This window comes from Rhopalosiphum padi, chromosome 4 (assembly GCF_020882245.1).
Source record: "Rhopalosiphum padi isolate XX-2018 chromosome 4, ASM2088224v1, whole genome shotgun sequence".
Classification (NCBI taxonomy): domain Eukaryota; kingdom Metazoa; phylum Arthropoda; class Insecta; order Hemiptera; family Aphididae; genus Rhopalosiphum; species Rhopalosiphum padi.
This window is the reverse complement of record NC_083600.1, coordinates 25,717,657-25,742,179: the sequence shown is the minus strand read 5'-3', so window position 1 is coordinate 25,742,179 and position 24,523 is coordinate 25,717,657. Positions and strand designations below refer to the sequence as shown.

The 24,523-nt window shown below is 27.2% G+C and overlaps 1 protein-coding gene across 1 annotated transcript in view; it reads left to right on the top strand.

Annotated features, from left to right (window-relative positions):
• Positions 1–6,438: 6,438 nt before the first annotated feature.
• Positions 6,439–24,523, top strand: part of LOC132929151 (lachesin-like) — an 82,851-nt gene continuing 64,766 nt past the window's right edge. The window contains exon 1 of the mRNA XM_060994282.1: positions 6,439–6,565. Coding sequence (XP_060850265.1) covers positions 6,502–6,565 — 64 coding nt within the window. The 5' untranslated portion in view covers positions 6,439–6,501. The remainder of the gene's footprint in view (positions 6,566–24,523) is intronic.

The following is a 24,523-nucleotide window of genomic DNA, read 5'->3' as shown; positions in this document are numbered from 1 at the left end:
AAAAATTATATAGTAGGTATATATTGTTATAACGTAGTAACTAGTAAGTACGTAGTTCTAGTATTTTTTGTATTCTGTCACATAGTTTATATTATATAGTACGATATTGATTTTGCTGTTGATCTGTAATAGGTAGTCATCTAAAAGTCATACTATAAGATAATTAAAAAAAAAAGATTACAATATCCCAATTAATTGCGATAGATAATCCCAGAAATAATAATAAAAACAACAACTATAAAACTATCTTGCAGTTCGTGGAAAAAATGTATAATTCCTTGTCTGGGCAAAACTTAATCCGGAATTCGAATTGTCCGTTTCGCGGAACAATATAAATACGGATTCGAAATATTGTAAGACAAAAGAGATACCAGACTATATTGAGTAAAACAATAAGTATAAACCCAAGTTTTGTATCTAATATCCTACTTGTGCATTCGTACACACGTCGTGTATACGTGTAATATGATCGTATACACATAATATTATACGGATTTGATAATATTGCACATAGGCACATAACATGTTCATTGTATATGTAGAATATCCTGAATATCGCTGAAACTGTTGTTGCTGGTTATATCATAAATAATAAATTCATAATACTAATATACTTTAAAAATCATCGTTTATCGTTATTTAAAAATTTCGATTCAGCTTATTGCTATATTATATGTCAGTTTAGTAATAATTTTAATATACATAATATTATATAACATAATGTTGGAAAAAATACATAAATATAAAATTGCAAACACATATTTTATTAAAAACTTGTACCTACTTTTAAATTATATTGATAATCAATATTATACTTGCAGAATAATGTGTAATATTTGTCCGAAAATCGTAATGAGTATATTATACAATATATAGAATACTAAATTTGGATATTCTTTGAGAATAATAATATCGCATACGTATTGGCCGTCGGCCGACAGTATACATTTAAGTTTCCGGTCGGAAGTAGCACGTGTTCAACAACGAGGGCCATTGATATTTTATTTGAAATAGCTTGTGATAAAAATAGTCATATCCTTACCCGCGATTTTTTTTTTAAATTATTGCTCATTGAATTCATATACCTATACTATACTATATACTATATTCATATGCATTACATAATATATCAAAGGCAACACCATCCGGACTGACAATATAGTATTCTTGTTCATAATTATACAGGATGTTTATTTTAATAGTAAAAAAGTACTTTTTATGAAACAACACTTTTGAAAAATTATTATATTTTTATATTCTCATAATTTTTTTTTAATCTTTACTTATTTGAATGATAATGCATGTTTTTAATTTCATATTCTAAAGCATTTTTTTTCCTGAAAATAAATGTTAAGTACATGTTAATTAAATTTCGATCGAGGAGTTAGATTTTTCTATAAGTATTTCAATATTATATAATATGGTCACCTCGTGATGAGGGAGGAACATATAATTTGTTATACAGGAAAGGTTTAATTATAGAATATCTCATAAGTTTGGTATGCTGACACTAATACTCGTATAACACATTTTAGACTTTTGCAGTCACCTTAATATACATATTAAAATGTTGATAAACTATCAGTTCACAGTTCACTAAAAGCATTCTTAAATTTTTCTAAAATTGCAAGGCAAGTGACCCTTTGATTACGTCACGGTTTTATTCAAAATTAAAAAAAAACCTAAAAATAATAACCATAAAAAATATTAATAATAATTATTTTTTCAAAAATTATGTTTAAAATTACTTAAAACCATGATTATACATTTTTTTTTATCTCATACATTATGTGATTAATGAGTATTTACTTTTAAAAAAAACTATTTTTTTTTATTTTACTATAGAAAATTATTGTTTTTTTTTTCATATAATCATTAGTAATAGTGATATGAATAAATCGCATTAATTATTAGACATAATATACTTAAATATATTTTTATGTGACAGAAAAATTATTTATAAATTGTATGAATTCAATTTGAAATAAATATAATTTAACTATTTAGAAAAATAATCTATTTAAGATTCATACCTAACCAATCAAATATTCTTTTTTAATATTATTTTTAATGAATTATTTATAATGTTTATAATTACACAAACTGTATTTCCTATACAAAAACAATTTTCATTTTATAATTATTTCAAGTAAGAAAATCACTACTTCTGTTTATTAAAAATATCATATCTAATGTAATTAATACGTACGAATACGTACATTTGTAGGCATATTATATAGTCTATATAGATATAGTTATGTCATAGATACTATTATTTTGTTGGACAATTTTTTTTTTGATTTATATTATTTTATTTACCTAGTATTAAAATTAATTACTATTTTATCCTAATTTCATAATTTACTCTGAATCGCCAAAAAGTTTAAATTAAAAATTTACTAACTCCAAATACATTCCTGATAATACTACTAAAGGTCACCTAGTTCGTGAGAAATAAATATCTTCATTATGACATGGAATTACCCTACCTATCACTATGGAAAATAAATTAAAATAACCTTCTAATAATGAGTAAATAAAATAAAAGAAGCCACCCACTTCAAAATCAGTGAAAAAACTTCCAAGCCCAAATAAAAACCTATCTCAAGATACCTTCCCAAGAGAACACAAAAATCCAGCATATATAACTATATGATATAGATATAACAAAGTGAACATTATTTTTTTATGTATTAATGTATTATTGTATTTTTATTGAAATACTTTAAATATATGCTTAATAAATAATAATATTGTAATATCGTTTATAATTTCATATAACACATATAAATATATATATTATGTAATGACACTTTTTCTGGTTCATGAATTAAGCAATTTTGTTAACTCATACCATCGTGAAATAAAAAAGTAAAAGGAATTATACATCCTATATAGTTGTAACATGTATTATAAACTATTATACTATGTTAGACTATAACCTAACAAAGTGTACGAGTTATATAAATAATGAATGATTTGTAGATATCTACAATATCATATTTCATATCTATAAACGCTAATATAAAGAACATTAATTGTCTTATGGAGATTTTCTAATTAAAATTGAGCCAAAGTTGAACAAACTGCCAGTTTTCCTGAACAAACCGCCGTCATCGAGTTAATTAACTTTTAAAACCAAGCATAAAAAAGAAAATGTATTTTGCTTATAGTATTATTATTATCTGTGACACTATTTTAGTTATTTAAATTAATATATTGTATCATTTATCCCTGTACCCTATAACAAACTCTCTTTTTAAATTATTCAATAAATTAAATTAACAATGATAAATTTGATGACTGACAGTTGTAGGGAATAATGAATTATTTAAGTTTTATATTAAAGTGTACACACATTTTTCAATACGCCATGGTAAATAGTTACTGAATAATTAGAAGTTCAAGTGGGATGAAATAAATGCAGTGTAATAAGAAAAATATATGTTTTAGAGTTTTAAGGTGTTGTATTATATTTTTAGTTATCAAAGTTACAACTAAATTAGGTATACCGAGAACTAGTATATGCATATTGATCTTTATTTGTTAAAATGTTTGTAGTCTGTCAAGTAATGAATTAATATAAAATTACTAAAAATATTTAAATTTATATTATTAGTATAGAATGTAGATACTTTATACATATTATTTTCTATTTTATTTAATTGATTATGTAGTATATATTTATCTAAGAAAATTCTAAAAGAATAAAAAACAAGCTTCTAGTGTATGTCCAATAGGTTTCAAGTGTACCTCACTATTGTATTAAAAAAAAACAATTCTGAACAAAGTAATTAAACAATTTGAAAACCAAACGACAAAATTTTCTGCGTGTGTATTTTCAATATCTATAAATAATCTTATGAAGAGCTTTGTGTAAAATGTTCTTACATTTTAATTTTTAACAGACACATTTATATAAATGTTAACATAAATTGAATACTTATATATCATAAAACAAAACTATTTTGATTATTATTATTATTACTGTCCTTTTTTTACAGTAGATATTACAGTAGCTACAGAACAATGCTATCATATAATTTTCTAACAGTTCAATATGTAGCCATGTAGGTACATATTATTATATAAATATTTATCTCGTATTGTATTGTTTATCTTATTGAATTTATACACTTTGGATTATTTTGTTTATTCGGATACTTCAGCAGACGCTTGAAAAAGTTATGTTATCTACTCAATAGTGTGATGGTACTTTATAATACAAATAATGTATTTTGACATGCGTTACCTTTTCATTTTTATCCACAATTTTTTGTTTAAATATATGTATGCTAAGAATGAACATGAAAATAATATTTATATAGTGGTAGTAATAATTCATTATGTAATTTCAAGTTTAAATTAATTTATTCAATATAAAATTTATAACTAACTTTAATTAAATTTTACATATTGATTTTACAAACAAAAGTAGGGAAATGCATACAATATAGTATACATACTCGTTAAAATAGTTGAGTTCTTCGTAGTGTAAGTACTTATATACAGAATATGAAGTGTTTATATTTACAAGTTTCTTTCAGTGAAAAGTATAAAGTTAATTCACGATTGCATAACAACTTTGTAAAACAGACTTAGTACAAATATTCGTGTTATCTTGTATAAACTGCAGTATATAATATCTTAAAATTAATTAAACCTAGTAGGTATCTAGTAACTAGGTATTGAATTCTATTTGATGCAGAAATTAAACATTGTACAAACTATATAAGAATTATTACGCTAATATTACAAAAAATATCATAATTTAATTCTCTATCTTAGTCCCAAGGATGTAACTTTATAGTCTTCAATATTGAAATATAATAACACTCTGTCAACTATTTATTTTAATTGTATGACACTAAACAATGAATAAGTAATAAGAAAAATATTGAACGTCCAATAGTATTGGATGATACCTTACTACAGTTACCACTTGACTTTTCTATGCAACGTTGATACTTGTGTTGCAATAACGAATTTACGAAGGAATTTATTTCGTTTACGAAGGAATTTGGAACATTAATCTTCGCAATCCGGCACCGTGACAATAATAAATGACAATTATGACAAAATGGGGCCCGGAGTAAAATGGTCCGGTTGCTACCTCCCCCCTCATCCATCTGAATGATATTGCGGGTAACCTAAACGAAAAATCGACGAATGACGATTAAACGTCGGATGACTACAACAAACGGCACACCGCGTTGCACAGTAATGCTAACGAATTGCGACGGGACACACATAAAATCTGTAGCGCACCGGCAACAGGCCGGAATAGACGGCGACACAGACCACGTCATCTTACGATCTCGTGGTAACACTAAGCAGTAAAAATTATTTATTTTCAAATAAGCAAATCAATAACCACGAACATGGTATTAATTATAAATTCAAATTACCGGGTTATGAAAAAGGTGTAACGGTGTACGATATAATATTTATTTTATACTCAATAATGGCAACAAGAAGAGGTGTTAGTTAATATCGTGCCAAATATGTTGTATTATCTGCAATGTTTGAAAATCAATTACATCACGTAATATTAAATTATAAAAACATAATCAGTAAATATCGGACTAAATAATATGTATGTGATTATATAGAAAAATAGCAAAAATGGTTGGTTTTGTTAAAAAAAATTTAAATTAACTAAAAGTTATATCGATTTACCATTTGAAAAAAAATTATACGAAAAACAGATCAAATTTCTAACTTAACTTTGGAAAGATAAATTGATGGAAAATTTTTATTCGAACTTAATTTTTTTCTCACAAATACCTAATCTAATCTATTAATAACAATATTATTATGTAATAATAATGATTTGATAGCTGCAAAGTAGTAAATTCAGTAAGTAAAAATTAATAACCTATTAAATTTGATGTTATATTATGAAATGTATTCAATTACTATTATACTTTCATAAAGATAAGAGAATTCAAAATAAAACACGATACACGTTCAAGTTTCGCATAAATTCACAGATTAAAATCTATCTTAATACTTTTTGGAATTTTAATATATATGTTATATATATTGAAACCGATGATGCTATGTAAAATCTAATCATTTTCTCCACGATTTTCGACGCAATCGATGCATAATGCTCGTAAATAAATACACATACAAATGTATTACTATTATTATAGCTTCCAACAAATAATCATGGTCATATTAGTACTATTATATTACACTACGCATCATTAATACTTTCGTAAATTAAATTACTTAATTATTAAAAAAAACATCACCTACATTATTGTAATTATTTACATCCATTTTTTTTATACTAAGGCATATTGCGATGATGTAAAGTAGCCTCAATTATTAGGTTTATTCGGGAAATTAATACACGTGCGGCGTTCAAATCATCTCCACGGCGACAGAGTCGCTGGCGGCGGTGTCGGCTAATCGTGGCCGGCGGTGCGACCGAGCTTTTTCCCGCCTGTCATTCGGCCGCCACGCATTCCGCAAGTCAGTTACCGTCCCGCGATGGGCACGTTGCGCACCTGCCTTTGTACACTGATCTGGGTACACGGCCTCGTCGACGCAATAGGTCAGTACAATATTATTAAACGCATTTTAACCAATATTACATTATAATATTTCCTTTACGTGTAATAATATGTGTATCAATTATAGGGGTGGACTTATGAAATTTTTCTTCACTTAATCTTCGCCTGAAATATAATCCCATGTCCATACTATAATACAATTTCAAAATACAGTTTTTAGTTTTTTCCAAATTTTAAAAATGGAATATTTACATAAAAATACTTGATTTTTTTAGTATTGAAACAAAAATATAAAACAGGTTGGATATTGCATACCAAAATAGTAAACAAAAAAATTCACTCTAACGTTTACCCGATGCGCAATAATGGGTAGGAACAAATCTCTCCGGGATAAAAGGTTATTGTTATTTGTTGATCAATCTTTACTTTTATTTAGTTTGAATATAGACTATGTATAAATCATAGATTTGTCGTATAAACTTTTATTGTTATTTTAGTTATTTCCCAATATTCGTTTTTATCTTAAGTAGCTAGTCACTCACTAAAAAATGTCAACACAAATTAAATGAAATTAAACTAATTCAACAATTATGACGAACAATCAATAACAGTAATATTAAAATTATTATTTATGCATTGGTAAATACATTTTAAATAATACATATTAATGCCTATTCCCTATAAATATTTAAAATTATATAAAGTATATATCTATATTATAGGTAAATTTATTAAAATTGTAATGTTATATTAACATTGTTATAATAAGGGTAGGAGAGTCGTCGTACTAGATTTATACTAAAATAAAATCGTAATGAAATAAAATTAAACATAGATATTATCTACTTATAATATACTAATATACTCGTAATTCATATAATTTATTATCTCCTACTTATATGACTTTTAAAGTTATAGATTTGGTACAATGATATAATATTTAATCTAATTTGTATCAATATAATAATTATTAATCGACTGTATAAAATAAGTTGAGTTCATTAGTGTGGGTATTTCATAAGACCATATTTGCAATTATAAATATATAATTTACTTAGTAAATTAGTTATATACTTCTATATAGTTTTAGTATAATTCATATGGGCGATATATTTATACACCATACTATGTGTACATATATATTGCATTTTATGTAAAAGTATAAGTGATAAGTTCTCGGGTTGTTTAGGTACTACGGCGTGTATAATACAATACATATTTAGAATTTTATCATCTTTTACGATAGTCTCTTGTAATCGACAAAACGTGGACATTTTAATAAACGTGACTTTTTGCAATTAGTTATAAGTGTTATAACTATTATTATGACGTACGAAATGAAAACTAGGACTTTTTTATGGTAATTTTGTATTCATTATTGGATAGTTCACAAAGCATTCTCATCCCTATTTTTTCCTTTAATAATGAATGTATTCAAATTTTGATTTTAGGAATTATTATGCATACTTAAGGACCACGTTTTAAAATACTTATGCTATTAAGGAGTGTATTTCGGCGATAGAAACTTCTTTTTTTTTAAATAAGAGCATTCTCACCGTTTTGATTAACCAAACTATTTATTGTAAATTATGAAACAGATGATATTTTAGATAAATTTCTATCTATCTTAATCAAAATTAGAAAGAGAAGTTATTAAAATATATAATATTATACCAAGGTTAATAGTTCATGTAAATGGTTTTACAGATCTATTAACTAGATGTAATATTATTTTAATCTAGTACTTTTATGCTCAGACAGTTTTCACAAAATATAAAATGTTAATGGATTAATATTAATTGCTATAATTTTTAAATAATCACAGTATCCATTAACAAAATCCGCTTCAAAATATATTATCCTTAGTAGATAAGTACACAAAATTAAATAACTCAAAAAAAATATGTGTTTGAATTATTTCAATTAAGGTGTTACAAATTTTCAAAAAAAATCTTCCACTTATAAATTTACAGTTAAGAATGCGATTTTGAAAATTTTGGTATCGTTACAGGATACTGATTAAATGATAGGTATATACAATTTAAGTGTTTTAAAATAAGGTCATTATATAATTAACATACTAGAAATTCCCAAAAATCAGAATTTGAATACATTCATTACTTAAATAAAATGGGGGTGAACATGCTCGGTGAATTACTTTGTTGAATTGATCGGCCGTTTCCTTTACAACTTGTGGATTATACCCGCCTGCTGTCAAATCATTGCAAATATTTTACATTATTATAACTTTCACGATACAAAAATTATCTATTCGAAATATTCATAAATATTCTATAGTTATTTTAAAACTATAAATACCTATATATATTATATTATGTACGTTATTTTATAATACTGATACATTTTTACCTAGATTAATAAATAATGATAATCATACATATGTATTTGGATATTTGGATGTTATTGGTCAAAAATTCAAAAAATGTGAAAAATACCGAACGATCCTTGACGTTCAAAATTGTATCTGGTATTTTTATCACGTATGAATGCGTAGTATTACGACGTTATGAGTTGTGAAAGCCGGTAATAATTAAATTAACCATTTTATATTTTTATCATCAAAACGTAATACCGCCCAAACGGTCTGCCATTTAATCGGCCGTGTCGGATCGACGTGTTGCGGACACCGTTTCAACCCACCCCCAACCACGTGTACAAAACCGTACGGATTATTAATTAACCGTACGTAGAACACGAGCTAAAGAAAACCCTCGTGATTGTAGAAGTTGTAAAAAAACATCGCAGCTACACGTACTTGTTTGTATACTCGAATGCTTATAATTCGATATACCTATTATAATACCTATATTATAACATTGCGGGTCTCGTTGCCCCGACCATCAATTCAAATTACCTTGGTACCCCATATTATACATGTATATACTGGCGGATACACATACATAATATAATATATACATTATATATATGCTTTGAACAAACCAATAACGGTTACGGTATGTGTTCTGCGCACGCTATACTTACAAAATATATAGAACTTCAATACAATATAAAAAAAGCCCGTGCTTGCATGTGTGTGTGTGTGTGTGTGTGTGTGTGTGTGTGTGTGTGTGTGTGTGTGTGTGTGCAGTTATTCCTGAAAAAATAAATAAATAGGTAATCAAAGATTAAATTGAAATTGTATTGAAACGTGTTTGTGCCATGTGATGTACGTGTATCGGAAACGCATTATATATTATATATAGTTACAAGGCGATGGCAGACAGCTATCGCGTGGGAGGTATTGAGAGGAGGTGTGATAGAGTATGCGGGTAAGAGGAGAAAAAAGTAAAACGGGTTTATATACGCAAATGGGTCAAAACAGTACGTCAAAGGCGAACATCTCTCAACATTACACGTCATGGGACCGACTTTCAATTCAAAAAGTTAATACATATTATATGGGATAAGGAAGAAAGTGCCTTTTTCAGGGGTATAGCAAGGGCGATATCGAATTCTACTTTTCGATCACAAGACTTAATAACCAACTCGTATCTAGAGCGAGTATTATATATATATAAAAAGGAAATATAACCATAAAAACAAATTCGGCTTTAAAACATTTTCACATCAAACGAATCAACTACTGTTGTATATGACAACATGTCGGTAAAAAAGCAAATCAAACAAAATGTATTTCAATAATATTTACAGTATTTAGATACTATAGCCACGCACGAATACGAACAAAAATATTATTAATTTAATCACTTTATTTCAAGTGTATGATATAAATATATTTTTTTATTTAATTACAAATTCAATTAGTGTATATTTGAAATTCCAAACAGCGTGACAAAAAATTTAGATTAACGATATGATTAATACATTTATTTTTTTTTTTATAATTTATATGGTATAGTATATCCTTCTTTTAATCCATACAACTATTAAAGTAATTTGTATACCTAGTATTCAAATAAAATTAGCACAATAATTAATATATACTTAACGTTTATTAAATTTGTAAAAAAACTAAATGTTATATACCTATATAACTCAGCCAATATTATGCTTCTTGTATGCAAATATTTATTTAGTCTTTTAAAACTGAATTAAATGTTCTTGAACTTAATTATAGTACCAACCACATATGAATTTGTATTAATAAATTATTCATGATTGGAACTAAATATCTAATTTGACAATATTTATCTTTTTATGATTGAATTATGTTCTTGTAAGTTGTCTTATTGCAACATGAGAGTTATAGGATAATTTTGATTTTATATGTTTTTAAAAGGCCATTTTAGTTATACCTATTATACGTCTTCAAAATATTATAACTCACAATTATTTTTATGGTAGTAATTTGTAAATATTATTAAGTATTAAAATATGATTTATTTATTGTTTGTCGTGTACAGTATTATTCAGTTTAAAACAATTTAAAAATATATATAATATAATATATTTAATAAATATTTATTTTGATATTAAAATTAAAGACTAAAATATCGTCTATAAATTGATCAATTACTATATAAAATAAATCAAATGAACTATTAAATCATTATTATTTTTTCATAAATTTCATGGATATCCAGAAATAGATAACGTTTAATTATTGTGGTTTCATGTTTATGCAATATATTTTTATTTTAATTCATAAACACACGAATTATGTTTGATGAATCCGCATGTACGCCGATCAAATATTGGTAAAACCTATTAATTAATTTTAAAATAATTTTCTTTTGTCTCCCTATATTTAATATTTATGTTGAATAATACAATGATATTCTACAAACAGTTCATGAAAATATTTATACTTTTATTATATAGTAAAATTGTATTGTCAACTGGAATATAAAAACCGTATGTAAGTAGTAGAAAATAATGATAGAGGCATGAAAAATATCCATTACGTTTTAGAACAAGTACACAATATAAGTGACAATATAATATACAACTGGTATAATATCCATATTATTAGCTCTGTAGCACACATTTTGAATTTTTCTTCAAAATACACGATCTGAATGATTTTTTTTTATGTGTATATGACATATTTAAGTGAATATAATCTGTTTAAAAATAGATGAAATAGTTTTTTTCGTGGTATTATATGAGCATTGGGAATATAAAATGTTTTACTAGAAGGTATGTTACAGTATATGCATATTTGGTTATCGATGCGTTTTTTATCGATTACTTGATCGTATAGAACGTGTACGCATGAATAATTTCAACAACTTTTCGTGCATTTTCTTTCCAGTAAACTACAAACTAATTAGTAAAGGCATATAAAATAAATACGATTATACTCTTATAGTTAAGTATTTAAAATGTGTGTAATAATAAGTCTAAACTTTTTATAAATGTAATAGATATTGACTATAATATATTATTTTATTAGCACATCAATTGATTTAGTGTATTAATGTACATAACTACATATAAAGATAGATATCATCTAATCATTAAACATGCTATATGGTATTAGTGTATTTGCAAAAACTTAGAGTTAAATTGTAAAATTATTTATATGCATTTTTAAAAGTGATAATGACTAATGAATACGTAATCGAAAATTCCATTGGTGATCCATAATAACAATAATAATAATAATAATAAATATTTGACTAGGTTAAAATATATTGTACTTTTAAATGTATGTAGTTCTTTGTTGCCTGGACCCTAATTGTGGTTTTCCTATTATTTATAAACGCATTCCATAAATGTTATCAATATGAGTGTTAAATAGAAGATCTGAAGCGAAAATACGTCTAGACCACGCTACATAAACTACCTAATGAACTTCTTTTCTGGTAAAATTTTATATATGCGAATTTAGATTAATATTTATAGATGTTTTACAATTACATTTTTACAGAAATACCCGTATTCAATATCCATGATAACATAATGTCAAAAAAATTAAAAGTGAGAAGAATAAATCCATCGTCTTCAAAATGTTTATTTAATATTACATTATCATACTAATGCATTTAATCTAAACACAACTATAATCAATCCAATCTTTCAATGTGTCAATATAATATAAAATCTTTATTAAATTATTTATAAATACAAAAACAAAAATTTCAACCAATAATTATTAAATTTATAGTAATAAAATTATATTGTACCTACTTTGAATTTTATCAGAATTTTTTTGAATATTTTTCACTTCTACGTTAATTTGTCTTTTTTTACTGTTTGCACTAAAAATTAGGAAATCGCTAATACTTCAGGTGTATGTATAGGCTGGATGAGTGTAATCAGAGCAGTGACCGCTCTTAGGTTACCCATTGTAAAATGTAATTAATTTAAAACAATAAAGTTGACCTCACTGTTTTCACAATAATGTATTAACTGTGTTGTTAGAGGTACCATAAATATATTTATTTTAAATTAATATTTCTACGTACAACCGCAAGATTACATATATTTTTGAACTTTGCTCAAAGTAATATTATGATATGTAGTATTACAACATTATTATTAAAATAAATATAATTAATTTTTTTTTTTTTTAAACTAAGTACTAAATTTTTACTTATAATAAAATTTGTAAAGGTATGCGTAATATTATTTAACATGCATTTATTTTGTTTAAAGGTTAATATGTTGTGGATTCTTACTACTATGTGAATAATTTACTTACTTACCACACATAACGTACATGAAATAACAAACAAATTAGAATTTTAATTTTATAGCAAATCACAATGTTGGGTTTCGAAATTACGAGATTATTTATTACAAATTTAATGATAATAGTACGTGGTAGTACGAGTATAATAGTATTAAAATCATTACAATTTAAGGGAAATTAGCATTACGAATAATGTTCAACATTACCGTCAGCCACAATAACGCTTAGCGTTTTATATTAACAGTTAACAGTGCGTGTCAAGTTAAATTAAGAAACATGTTTAGAGGTACAATTAAAAAATATATGGTAAAGTAGAGGGTGTCAACGTTTTGGTACATACATACATACATAAAAAGCAAAATATCGGTTTAGTTAGATGTATAGATAAAACGGTGAACAGATTTTTTGAAATTTTTGAAATATCTTTCTTAGTAAAATTGTAAATAGTAAAGGTAATGGAAATATTATACAAAAAAATGTTTATTATTGTTTCAGAAATTTATCATTAATGTTTTTTAAATGTTATCTGAGTCTTCAATTTACATTATAATTAGAAAAATTAAATTTTTAAAAGATTTTAAATTGATTTCTAGTTGGTTTCATAAATTTATATTGTCAATAAAAATAAAGTTTATGACGAGTGAAACATTTTTAAACCCTTTAGAAGTTATATTCAAATGTTGTATGCTTTACCAATATACTTATAATGCAGTTTTGTTATAATATGAACATTTTATTTTATTTAAACGTTTGGGTGAAATCCCACCTAATAACTACAGGTAGACTTGGGTACACTTGGCTTACTGCCAGAACGATAAATACCCTTTTCAGTATTTCTATACATTCCTACGTTTAACGTATAAGTGTCGTTTAATATTATAATCGCTCGATTGCAGTTCTGAAATATACAGTGGAGAGTACAAGGCAAAATCATCGTTTTCAGAATTTCGAGTGGAATAAAAAAAAATATATACCAATTGAATAGCAACAATAATCAAAACCCCTCGCAAAATAGTTACTTTTTAATTTAAAAGTTATTATCAAATGTTTTAATAACTTATCATTTTTCTTTAATACCAGTAAAAACGAGATATAGAATATAATAGATAATAAAGTATATAGAAAACTCCAAAATAATACTAATATTTATTTCAATTAATTATGATATATTATTAATTATTATATAAGAACATTCAGAAAATAATTTACGATAGCCAATAAGTTAAAATTGGATTACCTACTTAGAATGTTAAATATATGGAAAAAATAATAAAAATTAATAAAATATATAATCAAAATTCGAAAAATAATTAATTTTATCATTAAAAATCTTAACTAAATATTAATTATTTAAAACCAATAAAATGTTACAAAAGCGTCTATCGATTTCAATAGATGAAAAAATCTAGAAAATCAAAAAGATTGTCATTTGAATGTATTCATAACCACTGAAGTCGCAAAAATGTAACTCCCGTGCGAGGAAAATAATATATTACATAATATTTGAATATTTCGACGGTATGTACGCGAAATTAAAAAGCACTAACCGTGCCTAGTGCTTACAATATAAAATAATAATAATTAATTTCGCTTATATATCGGCTAAAACGTGTTGCGGATGGCACGTCTGCAGTTATTATATAATAGCGGTTAGTATCTATATTATATATATAATATATAGTGACGGAGAGGGTCCACTACCCCCGCGGTAAGTCAACGAAATTCCTTTGGCGGGAAAATCAACGACGACGAATAAAGGGCTGGCGCTGCAGCGTCTAAACCGCTTTTGTGTCCAATAGAACAATGAAACGTCTTCGTCGTCGTCTTCGCACAGTCTTATAGTAATACGAATGTATTGTGGTCGGGACGTCTCTTCTTGTGCACACACGCGCATTATGCATACACATACACGCCGTGTACACGTGTATAATGATGTATACTCGTATAGGTGCTATACACCTGCCGCGCGGGTACCCGCAGACGAGGAAAGAGGAATCTTGAACAATATAATAATATATAACACTTTGACTGCCAGGCGGCGGCGACTGATTGTGCGCGACCGAGTCATCGTGACGTTTTGTTTTATACAGCACACCGCATTTATTATACGAGTTTATAATAACATATACCTATACAACGCGTAATATAAGCTCATCGTCGCGGCCGTCAAATTAACGGGGACCGCCGCTTTTACTGAAAATCGAGCATGAATGAGATGATTTCCTGACGATTTTCGTGCTTCCACACACGCCGCCCGACCATTATTATAATATTATTATATTACCACCGAGGTAACGGTATAATAATAGTGAGAGTATATATATATATATATATATATATATATATATATATATATAATAATAACAATATAACGTTGCGAGTGTACAATATAAGTTACGATTAATAACCGTGTACGCGGTCGTGTTTTAGGCAAAACTTTGATTAAAGAGCAGAAAGCTTGTTAGCACGCTTCATCGCCACGCGGTTCTCCGCCGTGCCCCCGAAGACAGCCTCCTCCCAATAGTAACTTTCTACTATTGCAGGCGGCAGTTTCATGCGCCATGAATTATTTATTTACCGTTTTATGGTTTACCCTTACACGGAATCGCTCGCACACACACACACACACATGTATCGACATGGTATGCTCGCCCGTCCCATCCCGTTTAACCGCCCGCTGTCTGTGGAAAAATCGTACCCCGTTGATTGGATTTTTAAGTTTAATACGCAATATTATCATAATATTATACATACAGGGTGCTGCGGTATCTGCACGGTGCCCGTCCTCCGCTAAATTCTGATGGTATATAAAAATATGTCGGATTGCTTTTCACACGACATTGCTATATATAATATGGCTTATAGATTTTTGGCTTATATATATATATATATATATATATGTCTTGTATGGCAAATGTTCTTGAAAATTCAAATTTATATCAAATATTCAACTACATTCTACCGATGTGAAGTAAACTTGTTATTGTGATTATAGTAATATATATATAAATAACAAGCTGTATGTATACGTATTTTCGAATCATTAAATTGCTGAAAAATAACATCACTGGAAAACCTTTAAAGTTCGGGATGTATGTGAGAAGCCAAACCGGGTGAGATGCACCCTGTACATATACTCACCGCGATATTTACGTGTAATATACTTTGAGTTTTGATACGAAGGCGAGAAACCATCATATCCTGGTGTGGACGATATACGTGACCGGCGTGAAAGGAGTGGTTATGCGCGCGAAAAGGCAGACTGTATATTATACGTATAATTAGTAATTATATACCTACCACGGAGACGCAAATATAATGTACACGAAGGTAGCTTGATTGACCCTTCCCGGGGCCGTGACGTGCGACGGGTGTAATTAAAAAGTTTTCGCACGTTAATGCACTAAACGGCCAGCCGTGGCGTATTTATATACATACATATATATATAGTTAACAATATTATACAATTCACGTGCGGGCGCACGTAGAATGTGGTAAACGGTGATATTATATTGTTATTTAAATATAATATTACGTTGATTATCGAAAACGATACGATAACGACATCATGTATATTGTATAATATATTATACACATATTAATAATTTAATAGGTAGTGGGTAGAATCTTATGCTTTTGGCGACGAAAATTATTACGTTACTTTGGCTAAAATGTACCACTCAGAGAATAGGCGGATGATAGGTAGGTATAATATTATAATACTATACATATATGTATATATATGAAAAGAGCATAAATATTATGTACTATCTATCTATTGCAACACTAATTAATGTAAATTCAAAGCTATATAAGCTCAATGTGTAAAATAAATAAGCGTTTCAAAAAGCTTTTTTTTTTAAGTCGCAACTTGGTGTGTGACGATATATATTTTTTTCATAGTCGAAATGAAGTTTATTTTTAATGTCATAAAATGTGGATAATTAAAAAAAACATATAACCCGCGGGCATACACGGTTATTTACAATAAGTAACTAAATATTCGATTTTGGCTGACGACAAGTTGTACGTCGTAGTTAATTTTGAACCAAGCCGTATTGTATAGACATATAGTATTTTATCATTTGTGTATAGTTTTTTATGTGAATAGTGATATTCTCATTCGTTGTCATTTATTTCATTGTTCACATGAAATTTTATATTTTATTTACGTCATAATATCTCCTTGTTTTAAAAGACTGTTGGTGCTGTAAAGTGATTCAAACACCTACTGCACCTTATAATATAGTGTTATAATGAATGGGTCATAATTTGTAATTTATATAAAACATATAATAAATGTAATATAAGCACCATTCATGCATACAATATATAATAGGTACACACATATTATTTAGTTTAATAGGCAGTTGTGTAGACCTTCTTGACAAAAGAAGCACTTATTAATGTAACTTAAAATGGGTGAAGAATATAAGATAAATTTAAAACATCATTTTAGGTTATGTAAAATATGTGTGTACCTATTATATATTGTGTGTAAAATATTAGTTATAAATCACGATGAATAGTTCGAAAACACAATGTACCTAAATAAATAAAATGATAACATAATAACTTAACTAATAATATATTAACATTTAAGATATTTATTAATTATACAAACATTCATCATCATCAATGTAGTGATATTAAAAAAAAATAAAACAACATATTATTTATGATTTTAAGTTTTTTACAATAATTATAAATAATAAATTTAATATTTTGACATAAGTTAACACACTAAGTTATCTTAAATAATCATAAATTTATAATTTATTTTAAATTTAAATATATTTTCCATTTTGTTTTTCATAAACTAATAATTATTAAATTTATAACTATTATTAGCAACTATATGAATTTTACAAAAAAGCTAAAAAGTGAAAACAATTTATATTCAATCAATAATTATGTATTTTACCAAAAATTCAATTTATTGTCATATTATTTAATTTAATTTCATAGATTCCTATCAAACATTATTAATAGTCAAATTATTGCATATATTATTATTATACTTTAATTTATAGAATTAGAGCACTTATGTTTAGTCAATTTCAATAAATCTATTGTCTGTACTATTAAATCATAATATTTAGCTGCGGAATTATATTAAATAATTAAATCTATGTAAAATAGGTATAAATAGGTAATAAATTTTTATTTTTCAAATTTTGAGCATGGATTATATTATGAAAAAAATAAACAGGCGTACAGCCACATCAGTATTCGAATAATTATAACATCAACAACATAAATCAAATTATTGTTGAATTACTTGATAATTTCAGTACTTATTATAATTAATTAATAATTTTTACATGATATCATTATATAATAGATTAAAGATTAAAATAATTTATAGATACATTTCAAGAGGTTATCTACAACACTACAGGTATCAGAGATTTTGTGGTCGTATTGTCCTATTTTATTTATTCTTCTATGGTTTCGTTATTTTTACTCCGAAGTAAAAATATTTCAGCTTACCACTAAGCCATTTAAAAATTTTCATATAAAATTATTATAAATTTCAATTTTATATTAAAACGAAATAATTTATCTTTTATTGACTCGTTATGATATTCATATTTACGTATTTACGAAGTTAAGCTTGATAAAAAAAAATGTTGATTCTAATATAATATGAGAGTTATATATTTTTATAATAACTGTTGGTATATACTTTATTTATTACAAAGTTGAATACTAAATTTGAATTTAATTTAAGATAAGTTATTATTATCTATATATCTAACTTATTATTTTTATTTGCATACCTTCTCTATAGTTCTATGTGAATCATTAGACAACAATAAATTAAGATAAAAACTGTAATTTTTACAATTTTGTCTTTTAAGTTATCATTAATTTTAAAAATCAACTGTGTAAATTTATAAGCTTACATCTATAGTCTATACCCATACCGGCCATACTACATTTGGGTACTCAGCTATACATCATCAGTTCAGATAAGTATTAATTATTTGTTTAATGAGATATAATCATTACATGTGATACGTTTATAATAAAAGGTATATTAAATAATCATATTCCTGTTGTTTCCATGTCCATACGTAAATCGACACATATCTTGTCATGGTCACCAATACCGTTATCGCTGGTTTCTATAACATTATTTGAATCCATATAAGTAACTGCATACTGCATAGATATTTGATATTACCAACCAAGAAAATGAATAACATTTGTAATTATTGTTTCACACGTCTAACATATTGTGTTATCTATAGGTCATATAAGATTTACTATTATTAGGTATAATAATTTTTTCAATGTCGACAATTTTAGTAACATAAATTTGATTACAGAATTAAACTTAGAATGTGCATATAATATAACTATAACATTTTTTTTAATAAATTGGCCGTACACTTTTTATATTCATGAATTATGTAGATACATCGTTTACCTATATGGCTATATAGAAACGCGTAGAACTACGAGTAATATAATGCGTAATTCTCGTAGAGTGTGTATTTTTTTACTTTTTCACCTTTTATTGTATAAATATTTAATAATAAGTGACTGCTTGTGTACAGAACCCTTAATCGTCCATAAATAAATCAGCCGTTTAAACTATGAATATTATTTTTCATTATACTGCAATTAAATTATATAAAGTTGTGAATATTGTCTATTATTACGAATAGAAATCGGGTATGAGTGAAATTGTTAGAAACAGTAGAAACCTATATTTTATTTTTATATTATAATTAAAAACAAATCGGACGTTTGGAACTTCTGTAATACTGTATCTACGGACAAAAGAGGGTGGGAGATTACACCAAAACGCTATACAATTTCAAAGCAATTTGCACTCAGTATAAAAAGTGTTTAGTCTGCAAACGACTAACGAGTCACATAGAAGATAGGTTAGAAAATGTTATTTTTAACTTCCATCTACGTAGTTGGGGGTGAACGATAGAAAATGCGACCGTTGTAGAAAACTAGAAATACACGTGAGTACAGGATTTGACCGCGTGGTGGTGGTGACGACGGTGGTGTGTTTCCGATTACCGAGATCAACAGAATTTATCATCCGCGCGTGAAACTTGAGTGTCCTTTCGGCCTCTCGGAACTACACCATTATAAATTCATGGCACACCGCCACCGGCGGCGTTTATCTCCGTGTCCTCGGAGTGTTTCTATCTGCGAAGAGGTATAGAAAAGAAGGATCGAGAGAGCGGATAATATGGGACGAGAGTCGTGATACGGCGGCAGAGTGAGAGAGATCGAAAGGACCTGTATAACGGCTGTATAACGTGTAGGAAATGTGCGTGTAAAATAATAATACGGATTGAAAATTGACTATGGGTTACTTGGATTCGTGTGATTGAATTAGTTTCGGCGTAATGTCTAATAAAAGTGACGTGGACTGATATTTATATTATTATGTGTTACTATCATTATATGCTGGTGCTAAATTATAGCTACCTAGCTATATGCTATACCTATATATGGTATATAGATACCTACCTACATACTCGAGCGCACCACTTGTCTCGTTCACAATTTCCGTATTCCGTACCACTAATAAAATTGCAGTAATATAACAACAACAACAATAATAATATAATGTGATAGTAAAAGCAGAAACAGACAAAATGGTCGTGCACGCCACATACTAACGCGCACCGCACTCACGTCAATAATTCTTCGCGGACCATCTCGTCTAATGTGTCGTCCGCGGCAGGGTCTGCCACGAATGTGTTTTATGCGCTCGGAAAGGCTGCTGCAGTGTACACTCGGCGTATTGGTCTTATTGAATTAAATCCGTCTCGGCAAAGGAAATGTCCCGGCGACGGTGGCATCTCTATAGCCGCTGTTGCTATACTCGGGAAAATGCCGAACACGTAACCGATTCGACGTTTTTATGTCGGCTTTCTATACTGAGCGCATTTCCACCCTAACTCGTATTTTAAAACGCGTAGTCTTACTTTGGTATTTTTTCTTTTTATTTTTCCCCTCGAACATCCACCCTTCCATCATTCTCAACTCACTTACCCGCACAGTCAGTCCACCATTTGTATATTTATCACGAATCTAACAACTCGCCGCAGTTGCTGGCCGTACGCTCCGAAGATACGATTTAGATGTACAAATTCTTGATAGTTATGTGATTTTATAATTTTGGATACGTCTTATCAAAAATAAAAATAAAATTAATAAATAGATGGGACAGATTTCATTTACATATTTCAATTTGTCGTACTATGAAACAAACAAATTTATTTTTAAAATTCTTTAGTGACTCAATATTATGTAAATGGATGAAATGTGTCTTGTTTAAAACATGGGTATTATTGGTCACAAACCAGTAACCAAAAGTTACAACCACTTATATTTCATACCTATTGTAGGTTCGGTTAGGTATAGTTTAATATGTATGGTGCAAAAAACATTCAAAAATATTCATTCCAGTAACTCTTCATATTGCTTTATAAAAATATATTTTTAACTTGAAACGATTTGTTGTTATTTATTTTATCACTATCTATTCAATCGTATTCGAAAATTATTTTCAACGCTTTTGTAGAATTTTAGTGATTACGATTAATTTTACCAACTACGACTTAGCAGTTAATATTTTTTTATTTAATAATTATTAATGTGTGTTGTATACAAATAGCTTTCATACAAAAATAATCGCTCAATATTAACTGACAGTATTTTTATTCATCATACATTTTGTTATGACTTTATTACTAGGATTTTATTAATAAAATACCAGTTCTTATTTGCTTGAATAACTATGCACATTATTGTTGTACAGAATAAATATTATACAGACCTCCAAGTTCTAAGTAGTGCCCTACTCTACTCGTATAGGTAGCAAATTAAATAATACATATTGATATAATATTATAATATCATAAAGAAGTAAAAAAAAAAAGTATAAAATATTTCTATAAATCTTTTCATAATATTTCTTTATTGATGATAATAATTTTACTATTCATCCAATTCAGATACATATATTTAAATAATAATTGAAATACAAATGTAAATTTAATTTAACTATTCTAAGAATGAATACATATTTTAATCTAAGTGAAAAATTCATAAAATATAATATCTTAAGTATATCATAGTATCCAGCTCGATGTTGAAGTCGATAATAGCATTCTGAGCGGGATATGTATATTATCTAACATTATATTATACAATGAATACAATTATTTTATTTCAAAGAAACCAAGGAAGGTGCAATATTTTCCTTATATTTTTTTTTCAAATAACAATAACTAATTTACATAATTGCCATCTCTATATAAGGATATAAGGTTATAAAACTTAACCAACAGTAGTTCAATCGATTATAATAATATAGCCTTCATACAATTATTTATTATACATTACGTAGGTATTGTATACAACGATTTAACCTATATTTATTTGGAACCAATAAGTCGCGTTCTATTTATGCAATTATATCTTTCAATAAATGGAAAAATCGTATTACCTAATCATTTGAAATATTTACAGACTTCATGTATTTATCTAAATATATAATACGAATGTGCCTACTTATATTATACAATATATATCTAAGAGTTATTCGATTCGATTTCGATTCATTTCGTGTTAATATTGATAAACATAAATATTGCTATTCGTTTTTCTACACTAATATAGTATCGGTTTTTCTTAATTTTCAACAGTATTTTTTTTCATTCCTCATACAGCACGTTTTATAAAAAATACTCCTAAGACATTATATTATTAGCGTATCCTTGTGCGTCGTTGTTTTGTAATATAATGTAATAAGCCTTTTACTTTCACCCGAATAGTATTTGGCCAGCTCGTCAGCGAAATCTTGGATTCGAGAGCTGTTTTTCGCACGAGTTAAAAAAAAAAAACAACCTAAAACTTTACTATTCGCATTTATCATTTCCCTATCATTTGTCAACACTGCAGTCGTCCCAAGAGCAGTTAACGCGTGTGCAGATTGAAAGCGACCTATCAAACCCTTGGACGATAAAAAAAAGTAAAAATAAAATAACGAAAAGTTTTCTTCCGTTGGGTGAAAAATACTTTTAAAAGTTTTCTGAGAGATTTATGTCGATGCATTTGTTTCGAAATCACGCGGGTCACAGGTCGGAGTGGTACAACGCGCGCCAGCTATTATATTATATATTATAGGTATTATTGTTAATCATAATAACATGTATACAATATACCAAGATATCTGCGCGACACGCCTATAGTAACAATTATTCGTATTGTACCATTTATACCTGTGCATATAGATGTAGGGGGTTACGTTACTCACTTTCAACTTGAAACATATAAGGAAAACTGTTACGTATGTATACATAAGTGCTTACAAGAAAAAAATCCCTCACGCGGAATTTTCTACACAGATATAAAATTAAAACCGTATAACGCTATAACAATAAAAACTTAAAGTAGATATACCCATATATATCTAAGCTTATCTTTATTATCTGTAACCTATGACACGAAATAGTATATAGATAATCAATTTCATTGAATTCGTATTCGAATTTCGATTGTAAAAAGTTGAATGAAAGATGTTTTTATTTGTTGCACAAAATCATTTTGTATAAAACAAAATGTAACCTCGTCAACTACATTTAAATCTTCAGCCAAAAGTTTAAATAAATAAGTAGTAAGAAAATTTGTTTAAGTATGAAATTTGTGTATAAATTTATATTATTTTTTGACCGTAAGATATAATGATGTATATATACTTCAATTTTTTTATTCGTATGGGAACTTACATGATATTATAAATTTTTTAGTGTCGATAATTACGTGTAAGTGATTTTCATCTGATATGTTTCAAGTGGTAATTTATATATTTACTTAAATGTATGGCGGACTTTTTGTGGACGGAAAACGATATGGTTGTGCCGGTCTTTAGAGGTCGAAGCTTAGTTTTTTTTTTATTATAATTAGATTTTTATTTTATTTTATTTAAACAAAAGAATATCTACAATCTATAGTAATAATTAAATTTGTAGTAATAAAATTGTAAAATTAGTTTTACACAAAAAAAAAATAATGATATTACTGCAACGGCAGATAGAAATTCTAGAAGTTTATTAATGTTGGCCGTACAAGAGGGAGTACCCCATATCAAGAGTTGTATTAAAAACTATTTAATCACCTTCCCTAAAGCCCTTCCACCATCCCTTTGTCACGAGCTATAGATATACACCATTGTAAATGTATTGTAGTCATAGTAAAACAATATGTTTGTTTGTTCTTGGTATTGTACATTTGTACTTATAAGTTACAAGTTTTATCATAAACAGTATTCCAAACGAACGCAATTCGATCCTATTAAAATGAACTTAGAAATTTACCTACTTCGGCATCTTCCTCA